At 46.8% G+C, this 12,500-nt stretch overlaps 1 protein-coding gene across 1 annotated transcript in view; it reads right to left on the bottom strand.

The window, feature by feature from the left end:
- The window catches only part of usp54b (ubiquitin specific peptidase 54b), a 56,365-nt gene that overhangs the window by 3,037 nt on the left and 40,828 nt on the right, over nt 1-12,500 (bottom strand). The window contains exons 11-16 of the mRNA XM_042710139.1: nt 12,178-12,500; nt 10,248-10,405; nt 9,206-9,364; nt 6,441-6,588; nt 2,777-3,813; nt 481-602 (exon numbers count right to left, since the gene is read on the bottom strand). The exon at nt 12,178-12,500 is cut by the window's right edge and continues 314 nt beyond it. Of these exons, the coding sequence (XP_042566073.1) occupies nt 481-602; nt 2,777-3,813; nt 6,441-6,588; nt 9,206-9,364; nt 10,248-10,405; nt 12,178-12,500 (1,947 nt within the window). The remainder of the gene's footprint in view (nt 1-480; nt 603-2,776; nt 3,814-6,440; nt 6,589-9,205; nt 9,365-10,247; nt 10,406-12,177) is intronic.

Below are 12,500 nucleotides of genomic sequence, written 5' to 3'. Positions count from 1 at the left end.
CAAATATGTTTACACATATTTACCCCAACACACAGACAAACAAAGACATGCATGGACAGTACAAAAACACACACACAAACACACACACACACACACACACACACACACACACACACACACACACACACACACAAAAAGACATACAGTCATTACACATTATACTGTAAATACTTGTTTACAGTACATTTTAATGTCAGCACAGGGACAAACAGGTTATCTGGGCATATTTACGCTTTAAGCTTATGAAACAACATGCACACACCTCCTGTTGTCAAAACAACTAGTGTTATACACCCGATAGACCTTGGAAAAGTACTTCAAGAATATGAAGGCATCTGGGAGTGACAGAGTGCAACAGAGCGACAAAGAAAGAAAGATGGAGCGGAGAGATGAAGATGGAACTAGAGAGAGGGGGATAAGAAAGAAAAAAAAAGGAGAAAAAAAAGATGAAAAGAGACAGAGAGTGGTCTGGACTCTTACATTATTGACACAGGTGGGGGGGCGGGGACAGCCTGGAGGTCCGTAAGCGCTGCGCTCGATCTCGGCCGTGGGGGTCCGAGAGCGTCCTCGTCCAATCATCAGCTTACGAGCCGCCGACGGCACTGGACAAAGGGGGAAGAGTCGCACCTTAGCAATACTGCAAGAGTCATCCTGATTCAGAGCACCCTCCTTCTGTTCCCACAATACACTGCATGCAACACATGTCCCCTCTGAACACTCTCCACCCTCTTGGGGCCAGATTTACTAAGGGAGGCCACTTCCTGTCTCTGTAGCCATTGATGTGTTCTTCTGTAGCCATGACTGACACACATCAAAAACAATTTCCCCCAGGCGCCACATCCCGACAAGACGTGATCTACCATCAGGTGTGATAAATCTCATTTCGTAGTTGACCCACCCACCCCGTCCACTCTGTCAGCACCTAACACAGTACAGGCTCTGGTGCTTTCTATAAAAAGGACCACAAATTCCCCACATAACACAGCACACATCAACATCCCACTAAACACATGCTTCCTGTCCCCACCTCGTGAGGTACACTGAAGTATGAAGTATTTCTGCTCACACACTGTCCCTGCATTCATAATCCACATGCCCCTGGCCACCATAAAACACACCACTACCCTTACAAAATAGTTTCCTTGTCATATCCTCAACAATACTTCCTCTTCCTGTAATACACACAACACTCTTGTCTTCACTTAACATGTCCATGTCCAGTGTTCATTTGGCACGGATTTTCAAGATGCACTATCTCTGGCAGAAATATATAACTGCTAAAGAAAGATGCGTGGAAACATCAGTATTGTGCCGCATCTCCTCCAGATGAAGCATGCAGCTGTGAAACTCAAGATCTGTTTTGTAATGTTATACTGTGAGAGGTAGCTGTGAAACTAAAGATCTGTTTTGTAATGTTATACTGTGAGAGGTAGCTGTTAAACTAAAGATCTGTTTTGTAATGTTATACTGTGAGAGGTAGCTGTTAAACTAAAGATCTGTTTTGTAATGTTATACCGTGAGAGCATGCAGCTGTGAAACTAAACATCTGTTTTGTAATGTTATACCGTGAGAGCATGCAGCTGTGAAACTAAAGATCTGTTTCGTAATGTTGTACTGTGAGAGCATGCAGCTGTGAAACTAAAGATCTGTTTTGTAATGTTATACTGTGGTCTTCTGTTTGTGAAGATGTGGTGTGAGTGATGCCTAAGTCAAAATACAACAAACTCAAAAATGGACACCAACACTCTCACTGCCCAATAAAAGCACAGTGCTCAGTGATATGATTTCAGGCAGACTTTAGAGAGACAGAATTCATTACCATGCCAAATTATCAATAAGAAATTTAAATTTTCACATCTACGGTTTCACAAGGCCACATTTTAGCCGAATGAAGACGACTTGTCAGTATAAGCTGCATTATACACTAACAGCTCACGCCAGCAGATTAGTGCGGCCGTAGTTGAATAACTTGCTAAAAGGATTGGGGAAAGTTTTGTAAGTGCTAGAGCATGACTGCACTTAGCTTAAGTGTAGCCTGCTACTATTACAGAGGTTCACCATTCAGCATTATGTATTCATCTCTTCAAGTTTAGGCTGGATGAGTCCGTATGACACTCGCCCGTAGCCTCAACAGATAGATCACGGTAGCACTGTTCCATCCTCTCCTTAGAGTTGCACGTTTGGCAGCTAGCTTGCTAACCACTTTGAATACATATTTAGTGAAACGTTCAGAGACGCCATTTATGTTGTCTATGAATTTGTGCGAAGTTTTCAACTATGTTTTGAAAAATCACAACAAAAATCACAGACACCACTGGTATCATAGTATTGCTGTTTAAATGTTTGAGGTGAATCCTGCTAACACCTAGACAGCTCCAAGGCTGCTGGGTCTGCCTGGACAGCTAGACAGAGACATGTCTAGTAGGTCAAATGCATGAGAGCAATGCAAAAGTGTATGACTTTAGTATATGAGGTATATATACATTTATTTGATTAGGCAAAGGGAAAACATGTTACATGTATTGTATGTAATCTGCATATCAAACCTGGGTACTGCAATGTAAAGAGTCACTGATTAGCGGATAGGTCAAGTTTGTCCATCTTTGAAAATGTTCTTTACTTTAGATTGTCAGTGAAGCCAAACAGTGGAGTTCACCAGTGGAGTAAATTAGTGGGGTCCATTCAGAGACATGGTTCAAGCCTGGTACCAACTCTCCACACTTAGCCTTACATTAGCATTCAGTGTCTCTCCCCATTGAACACACCACATTCCTACCTGCTCTGGCTCCAGCAACAGCGGGAGCTGTAGCAGGGCTGCCTTGGGCCATCAGACTAGCCTGGTAGAGGGAGTCCAGCTCAGAAAGCTCCTGTTCCACAGGCTCCAGGTCAGCTCCAGAGCAAGTTCTTCGGACAGGGGCACTATGCATCCCTGCCCCCTGGTCAGGAGCACTGGACCAGGGATCAGGACGGGACGTGCCTCCCTGCGTCCTGGAACTTAATGAAGGGCTGGTCTCATGGGCTGGGGAGCAGGGGTCCCAGGTGCTGTCAGGGGGAGTCTTGTATGGCGCCACTACAGCATTGGGGCAGTCCAGGCTCCAGGATGACCAATGGCACGTGGGCCTCGTTGGGGTCGGGGAACTGGGGCTGATACGGGATAGGCTGGGGGAGCGCTGGGAGGCGGAGCTTAGCGGGTGCCACAGCGGGAGACGCAGGTGGTTCTCCCCTTCTCTGCCCTGCACCTCCTCTCTCCTCCCTCGCTTCTCCTCCACGTCTCCGGGGCTGGGCGTGTGGGCAGCAGCAGCAGCAGCAGCAGCAGCGGGCGGTGGCGGTAGCGCTGGTGGTTGGGCAGAGGCTGGGAGCTGGAGAGGTAGAGGGAGAGGGAGGCCGTCTGACCCCGTCACGCCCTGGCTGTGCTGCTCCACCCTCCCCAGCAGGCTCCAGGCGTCCAGGGGCAGCGAGGGCAGGGAGATGGCCAGGTGCTTGCGGAGGGGCCGGACGGACACACCTGAGGCCTGCAGGATGTCAGACAACCTGACGCCCTCCCAGCGCTCGTCCTCCCTCGGCCCCGCCTCCTCCGCCGACCTTGGCCAATCGCAATTACTCCCAGGCATGGCGCGGCTATTGGGTGACTGCTGTGTGGAGGCGAGGGAGGTGACTGATGCGTGGCTCTGAGAGAAAGATGGCGTTTGATTGGTGGAGGAGGGGGACTGAGGGAGGGAAAGGGAGGGCAGGGCAAGGGCAGCGTCCTGATTGGTGTCCCAGAGCTGGTGGGGGGTTTTCGTCAGCAGTACTTGGAGCGGGCCAGGCTGTTCACTATTGGGGAGAGAGAGAGAGAGAGATGGAGATGTGGTCAGGATTATGCTGACAGCAGTCACAACACAGGGGTGGTATGTGCTGCCAAGACAGGAAACACTGGAGGAGCAGCGGACCACTCTTACTGCATTTAAATGAACTGAATACATTTAGCAGGACAATTAGAATTCAACTGAAATGACCCAACCTCAGTCCGCATCCTTGTTTGGACTGATAAGAAATAAAAAGGTACAATAGGCAGTGTTTCCTCGGAAAAAAAAAGGAACAGGGGTTTTCAAACCATGGGATGAGATGAGAGACAGTACACACATTCATTTCAATCAGCGAGGCTAGGCTAAATAACAGACACACCTTGTGTTTTAGCTAGGTGTACATCATAAGCGTCTTTATAAGCGAGAACTCTGAAAAGTGCTATATAAATGTAATGTATTATTGTTATTATTATTATTATTATTATTATAAACTGGCTGCTGTGTGTATATAATTATAGAGAAATATAGTACTGGGAAAAAATACACCTGCATTTTGGAAAACGTTTCTAGGTGAAACATTGCTTTCTGTCCACTTTTGAAACACTGTTTGTTTCCCCGACTGGTCTGGAAGGACCCTGCACACAGGGACCATGTACCCCACATCACAACAGACTGGTGTCCACCCACCGTCATCACTCCTTCTGACAGGGCAGCTATCACAGGGAGAGGACTGGCACCCATACCCCTCTCCTTTAAGATCCCAAAACGATACAACTCCTGTTTCCTTTCTCTTACACAATCTGCACTCAACATGAGATACCCTCATATACACGATCCTGACCTCACATACATATCACACACTCTCTCTCTCTCTTAGACACACACACACACAAACACACGCACACACACACACACATGCCACACGCCTTACAGAGTGACGCACACAGTGACCTTAACCTGCTTCTTCTGCAGATGAGTTACTGCAGTGATAAAGTTGTCACCGGACTGCGCTGATCTGAAGTGAAACCAGCAGTCATGAAAGAAATGAATCCTCCTTGCGAGACATGAGTAAAAGCAGAGGGCTTCACACACACACACACACACACACACACACACACACACACACACACACACACACAGGTGCACATATACACGCACACACACACACACACACACACATACAGGTGCACATATACACACACACACACACACACACACACACACACACACACACACGCACACACACGCGCACATATACACACACATTTGCATCGGGGGAACTGGGTGTCCTCACACCTCCATCTTCCACCTCTCTAAGCTTTGCGCCGCGATGACAAACGCAGTCAAGCCAACTTCATGATTTGTTCATGTTTCTGTAATTGATCGAGTGTGTGTATATGTGTTTAAGTATGCATGCGTGTATATAGTATGCGAGTGTGTTTTTATGACTGTGTGTGAGTATGTGTATGTGTGTGTTTGTGTTTGTGTGTGAGTATGTGTATGTGTGTGTTTGTGTTTGTGTTTGTGTTTGTGGTTTGTGTTTGTGTGTGTATGAGAGAGGAAGAGTGTTTGGTTGGGTAAGCAGTGCTGATTAATGTGATAGAGCGTTGGCTCCCTGTAAATACTCCCAGACCACCACGCTCAGTAATTACCCATGGGGCCGTGGGCCAGGTCAGGCCATACATCACCGCCCCTGCTTTTCATTGATCTGGACAACAGAAGGACGAGACCAGAGGAGGAGGAGGAGGAGGAAGAAGATGAAGAAGAAGAAGAAGAAGAAGAAGAAGAAGAAGAAAAAAGAGGAGAGGAAAAGGAAGGAAGAGTGCCCAGGCATCCCCCCTTACCCCTCATGTCTGTGTAGCCAGTCTCCTCCTTCACAAACATGCCTTATCTTGACAGGTGCAAAGTGTAACTGTGATCAGGTCAACTATGTAAAGTGGAGACACACCTACAAGGGGGGTCAGAAATGATGAAATATTCTGCTGCACACAGAATTGTGTCGCAACTAAAGACATACGGATAAACAAACATGAACAGGATTGTACATGGCACTTTAGTTGAAGAGACTTTTCATTCTTTGTGGGGACCTATATAGAGACCGTGAAGAGGAAAACAAGAAAATGAAGCCAAGTAAAAAAAAAAAAAAAATAATAATTAAAATAGATAAGCATGATAGCAATGATGGTGATGATATGGAGAATACTTTAATTGGTTGCTTAATTGGTCTGTGTGCTTAATTAAGTTACATTGCTTAATTGGCCTGTGTGCTTTTCAAATCTTTCATGTTCAGTGGATATCTCTTCATGCCTTGACAAAGCAGAATTTAATAGGCATGTAAACCGCAGGATTTCCCATAAAACACATTTATTCCATATTTAACTGATACGCTATCCAGCCAAGCAAACACAATACTGTTACAACAGTATCAGGTAGGTTCCCACAGACCCCAAAAGTCACGAGCTGTCTCATTCTGTAAGGCGCTGTCAAATTAGCTTGACATAATCTATTAATTACAAGCTTTCCTTTGTGGTGTCAGCGAACACTGGGAACAGCCTTTTGAACCAAACTCAGCTGAGAGCAGACGAACACGGATGAACTTTCCACAGGTGGAGCGACAGACAGCTGGGGGAGGGGAGGAGGGGAGGGGAGGAGTACCTGTGCGGCCCGTGCGGTCGGCTCTGCTCCGGCGGCCGTGCGACCTCCAGCTGACCTCCTGACCTCTGCATGCACCCCTGCAGCCGGCTGGCCGCAGACACACTCCTGCTATCAGTGTTAGCCTCATGCATGGGCAATCTTAGTGAAGCTAAAATGCAAAAGAAAAAAAAATAACAGAATGGAGAGGAAAACAAAGAGAGAAAGAGCGAGAGAAAGACAGAAAAACAGCCATAGAGAGAGAGAGAGAGAGAGAAGGAGAGAGGGCAAGGGGGAAGAAAGAGAAAGAGAAAGAGAAAGAAAGCAAAATGCAAGGGAAGAAAGAAAGAGGTGAGTTATGAAGGGCCTAGCATGCTGGCTGTCTTCTACAGTTGCAGTTGGTAAGAGAGATGGGGTCGAGTGGAGCTCACTCAACGCCAGGAGAATACGGTTTGAAGCGTTCAGCAGGTTAAGCATCATCGCTAAGCCTGCTGAAGGACCCCTTAATGAGTGGCGTGTAAGAGAGGGCAGAGTGGAGAAGCATCCAGCACAGGAGAGAAACCAAAAACTTCAATGGCCTTCAATAATCACCTCCAAACCATTGATTATACACCGTAACATTACAGCAAACAATCCGTCTGCGTTACAAACCTCATTGCATTTGTAAAGGATTGTTTTCCCGGTTTCTGATAGTGAAGGCCACGCTTTGGCTCAAGGAAGATCTCCACTGGCCCTCAGTTGCTTTGGTTGCTCTCCCGCCTTCAGTTGTTACATGGACAAAACTGCATGAGAGGTTAAGATGTGCTGCCATGGCTCCCTGAGTCTTGTTCCATTGAATGGCCACATAAGTGAAGGTACACTTGATGGAAGCTACTCTCATAAATCACACTAGAGGACAGGCCACCATTTTGGACAAACACAACACAACGTGTGTACACACACACACACACACACACAAACACACACACACACAAACTCCTTGTGGAGGCCTTTGGCGCCATCTCTGAGTGATTCTAAACAAGAGACACTCCAATACATAAGGGCCACCCTCAGATGACATACACCATTGAACGGCTCTCCTGTAATGCCTTTGGACTCCATGTTCCATGAGCACACAGCAGACTGCCCAGGGGCTCACAAGTACCACACAAACACACCAGACGGACAAAAAGACACACACACACACACACACACACACAAACACACCAGACGGACAAAAAGACACACACACACACACCAAGGTACTGACAGAGAGAAGACTGTGTTTGTCTGTGTGTGTGTGTGAGAGAGAGCGAGAGAGAGAGAGAGAGAGAGAGAGAGAGAGAGAGAGAGAGAGAGTGAGACAGATAATGCATATGCAAACACACTCTGTAAATGGAGAGGGAGATGCACTATGAGGTCATGACATTGGCCTTTTCAATCGGGACTAACAATATGAAGGTCGACTAGAATGCGGTTTCTCTAAAAATCGTTCTGACTCTTTGATTACTAGTGGTCTGAGTTTGCTTGTTGACTCTTTAAGAGTAAGGGCCAGGGGGTGTTAGTCCCAAGACTCCTCTCACTGGGTACCAGATAATCACCCAATTAAAAAAAGAAATGGCCATCCTTTCTGTGGAATTACACAAACATCCAATCCCCAAACACATACACACACAGAAACACTGAAACACAGAAACACACACACATTTGCACGCGCGCACACACACACACACGCGCGCACACACGCGCGCACACACACACACTGGTGACCTGAATTTCAGTGCTTTGAGCTGGTTGTTTAAAATAGCCTGGTCTGGTCTGGGATTTTTTTTTCTTCTGCCTGGCTGTTGAAACGAAGCTACTCTCATAAATCACACTAGAGGACAGGCCACCATTTTGGACAAACACAACACAACGTGTGTACACACACACACACACACACACACACACACACACACACACACAAACACCAAATACTAACAGTTCCAACTTGGAAAATTGAACTTGCCAGTCTTTTGGAAAGTGCAGGTGATTTGAAGGAACATAATTCAAAAACATATTTCCTAAAGTTCCATTAATACTCCAAACTGTGGCTTGGCATTGGGGTGCATGTGTGTGTGAAATGGTTCTTGGTCTGCACTGATGTACTGTATATGTGAGATGGTTCTTGGTCTGCACTGATGTGCATTTAGAGTGAATGATTTTGAGCGCTGGGGTGTGGCTATGCTTTACGCGTGCATTACATTTGATTATACCTCTGGGATACCAGTTCATGCAACCGCATCGCCCACAGCAATCCATTCCAGTCCTGCTGAGGAAGGCCTATCGATTTCGGAAGGATTCATCTGAAGCTGGCAACCCTGCCACCCCCAGCTCATTACTGCTCTCCCTCCTGTCTCTCCTCTTTTTTATTTCTGCTGTCGCTCCACCACTCTTCCCCCTCATCCTGCTGGCCTATGCACTTCCCCCCTCCCCCAGCTGAAATGATGGGATGGAGGTCGAGAGAGTCATGGTTACCACCCAGCTTCTGTCAGACCCTGCTCTGGCTATCGCAGGAGCACACCCTAGAGCTGTGGTGTGGAGTAGATGTTGAACAACTGATCCAGTGCTATATGATTAGGCCATCAAGTGGTTTGAAGGGGACAAAAATGCACATGTACAAACACGTCCACGAGCACGACTACGAGCACACAAACACACATGAACACACTTCACGGGTTTCAACATTAACCCTTCCATCACCACACCTTTTCAACGCCCACTAACGTCCCATGCCCACCCTCTTCCTGACTCCCAGCGCTGCTGTTTACCCTGGTGCTGGAGCTCGTCCAGGTCCATGAACTTGCTGGGTTTGGGGTTGAAGGCCTGAGCCGCCTCCCTCGCCTTCTCCCTCTGCCTCTGGATCTCCTGCTGCCGCGCCCGCCGAGCCACCTCCTCCTGCAGCTCATCCAGCTCGCTGCGGCCCTCGGCTACACGCACACACACACACACACACACACACACACACACACACACACACACACACACACACACGCACACGAACACATACACAAACATTCATAAACACACACACACACACATGCACACATGCACACATACACAAACATTCATAAACACACACACACACACACACACGCACACACAAACACACACATCATTCATAAACACACACACACAAACACATCATTCATAAACGCACACGCACATGCACACATACACAAACACACACACACATCATTCATAAACACACACACACACACACACACACACGCACACATACACAAACACACACACACATCATTCATAAACACACACACACATGCACACACACACACACAAACACACATTCATAAACACACACACACACACACGCACACACACACACACAAACACACATTCATAAACACACACACAGACACAAATGTTATAAATGTGAGTGGGCACACAGGAGAAGCAAACAGAATGACTACGAGAAGTAAGGAAATAAGAAATGCCAATAAAATCACTAGCAACACCCCGAGGCTGGATGACTGATAAACATCAAGGAGACTTTCTAGTGCATACTTCTGTCATTCCTGTCACATTAGATCAATTGATCTGGCCTGGTCACAGACATTAATTTCTAATAAAGTGTCTCTCAGATGGATGGATAACACCAGTAACTGCATTTAGAGTCACCTTAGCAAGCAAGCTGCTTTGAAAGTACACAAGCCTGCAACTACTGCTGTAATAGTCCAATCACAGTACTTTCAGTGTCTGCAGTGGAGCTATAATTCATTCCTGTGGAGTCATCTTGTGACAGTTGTCTGACCTACTGCTGTGACCTAGAGAAGCGCTGGCGTCTGGACTCACCTGGGCCGGCGGGGGCGGGGGCTCGTGCCCAGCTCGGGGAGGGCAGCTCCTGCAGGATGGCACCGCTGCTCTTGGACTTGGGCACGGAGCGCCAGGACGGCCCAAAGGTCAGCGACCTCTTATTCAGGGCATCCCTGGGACGAACCAGAGGGTCACATCAGTGTTACAATCAAACAGGTGACGTGACACACACACACACTCTAATCTCCTGGCTTCACATACTTTTGTTTGTTGCTTTGATATGAAATGCTTTCATTGACCACTTCAGAAATTCAGGAGCGAGTAATGTTTACCACCAGCACAATGATCTGTCGAGAGTTTTCTTGGTGGTACACATTGACTGAGCAAGGTACTCGTGAATTTCGGAAGAAGTGGTCATTGAATTATTGGTATTGAGATACTCTGTTGAACACTAAATTTCAGTTCAAAATCTGACACGATCTAGATCACTGTAAATGGAAATATGCTGTATGTCGCCGTTAAATTAAATTATACACTTGAAATAAACATTTTTTTTTGTCTGTAGAATCATTGTAATGTGTTACCATTTATACAAAGTGGTCATCTCTGCATTGAAATGGTAAAAATCAACAAAAAAGCTAAAACAAACAAAACTAGAAAATGCTAGTTTCGTGAAGGAAATACCAGTGCATGAAATGAAAAGAAAGAAGAAGGAAAGAAGAGTAAAAGAGGGAAAGAAGAGTGGAAGAAGGAAAGGAGAAAGCAAAGAAGAGTGAAAGAAGGAAAGAAGAGTGGAAGAAGGAAAGAAGAAAAGAAAGAAGAGTAAAAAGAAGGAAAGAAGAGTGGAATAAGGAAAGAAGAGTGGAAGAAGGAAAGAAGAAAGAAAGAAGAGTGGAAGAAGGTAAGAAAAAAGGAAAGAAGAGTGGAAGAAGGAAAGAAGAGTGAACAAGAGTGGCTCTGGAAAAAGACAGTCAAGAGAGAGTGAAGAGGGAAAATATTGAAAGAAGGAGAGAAAATGGAGTGAAGCAGAGAGATGGAGTGTGAGAGAAAGTAGAGTGAGAGGGATAGAGAGAAAGATGAAGAGAGAAAAGAGTATGGATGGTGTCTCTTAATGTTCCTAGTTATACAGTTGAATAGAGAGGGACAGAGAGAAGAGGAGCCTTGGAACCTTGGCGCAGGTGTCAGTGAAGCACAGGTGCAAGCCAGTTTAATTTTATGATGTCACAATGGCCCAATGTAAGACCTACGCGACAAAGTTTCTACGTTAAGCGGTTCGAGCTGAATTAAGCGCAGAAAAAGGTAAAAAGAATAAGAAGAAGTATAAGAAGCCACGTAGGAATAACAATACAGGGCATTTCATGCACTGTAATAAAATCTTGAAATGTGCATGTCAATATGCAAAATACCAATGTAGTTTCCACTGAATAGATTTGTCCCACTATCACTGCTGTGTATGTAAGTCATGGGCTCTCAGTGACAGAAACTGACCAGAGAATGCAACTACAGCAAGTCTCCCACACACAAAAGTGACAACATCTACAGTACTGTGACAGGCAAATCAACAGATCCAAAAGTTTGTTCTTAGTGTCATGATGATTGTTTTGTGGGGTGTGGGGTATTGTAGGAGTGGATAAGATAAGCTGATGATTCAAGGCAAGGGAGACCGCTGCCGTATGTAAATGTGAAGTTCATCCAAACACAATGGATCAGCACAGTCTTTCTGGGAGAGAGCATTTGTTGTAGTTATGGCAGCATGAAGTGTTTTGGTGAGCGGGATGTTTGTACAAGTGTGAAAACGGTTGTAAAAATAACTGCAGTGCTGTGTGGATTTGGTCATGTTGTCCTGTGTGCAGTGAAATGTACCTGTTAGTGGATGATGTTATTATTCAACCATATGTGTAAATTTGTCCCTGTACATAGAGGTTGCATCTGTGTGCGTAGGTAATGTGAGTTGCGATGCGTGCCCTACCTGTGCGTGTTGGCGCCAGCAGCCTCGTGCAAGGGCATGTCCATGCTGACGGGACTGTTGCTGTTTCTCTCGCTGCTCTCGTAGCCGCTCTCCATCCTCTGGATGAGGCGTGGTGGTGGCGGGGCGCGCAGTCGCTCCATCTCCCCGTCGCACGCGGCCGCCTCCACCACCCCCGCCCCGCAGCCTCCTCCCCCCCCCACCCCCCCGGACTCCCCCAGCGGTGGGCTGCCGGGCAGGGCGGAGAGCGGCTGCTGCCAGCGCCGACCCGTGCCGTCGCGGGTGAAGATGCTGTCGATGTTGAGCGCCTCTCGCCGCGGGCGCCA

Source organism: Clupea harengus, chromosome 16 (genome assembly GCF_900700415.2).
Source record: "Clupea harengus chromosome 16, Ch_v2.0.2, whole genome shotgun sequence".
Taxonomy (NCBI): domain Eukaryota; kingdom Metazoa; phylum Chordata; class Actinopteri; order Clupeiformes; family Clupeidae; genus Clupea; species Clupea harengus.
Note: the sequence above shows the minus strand (reverse complement) of the source record. Positions and strands in the feature narration are given on the sequence as shown.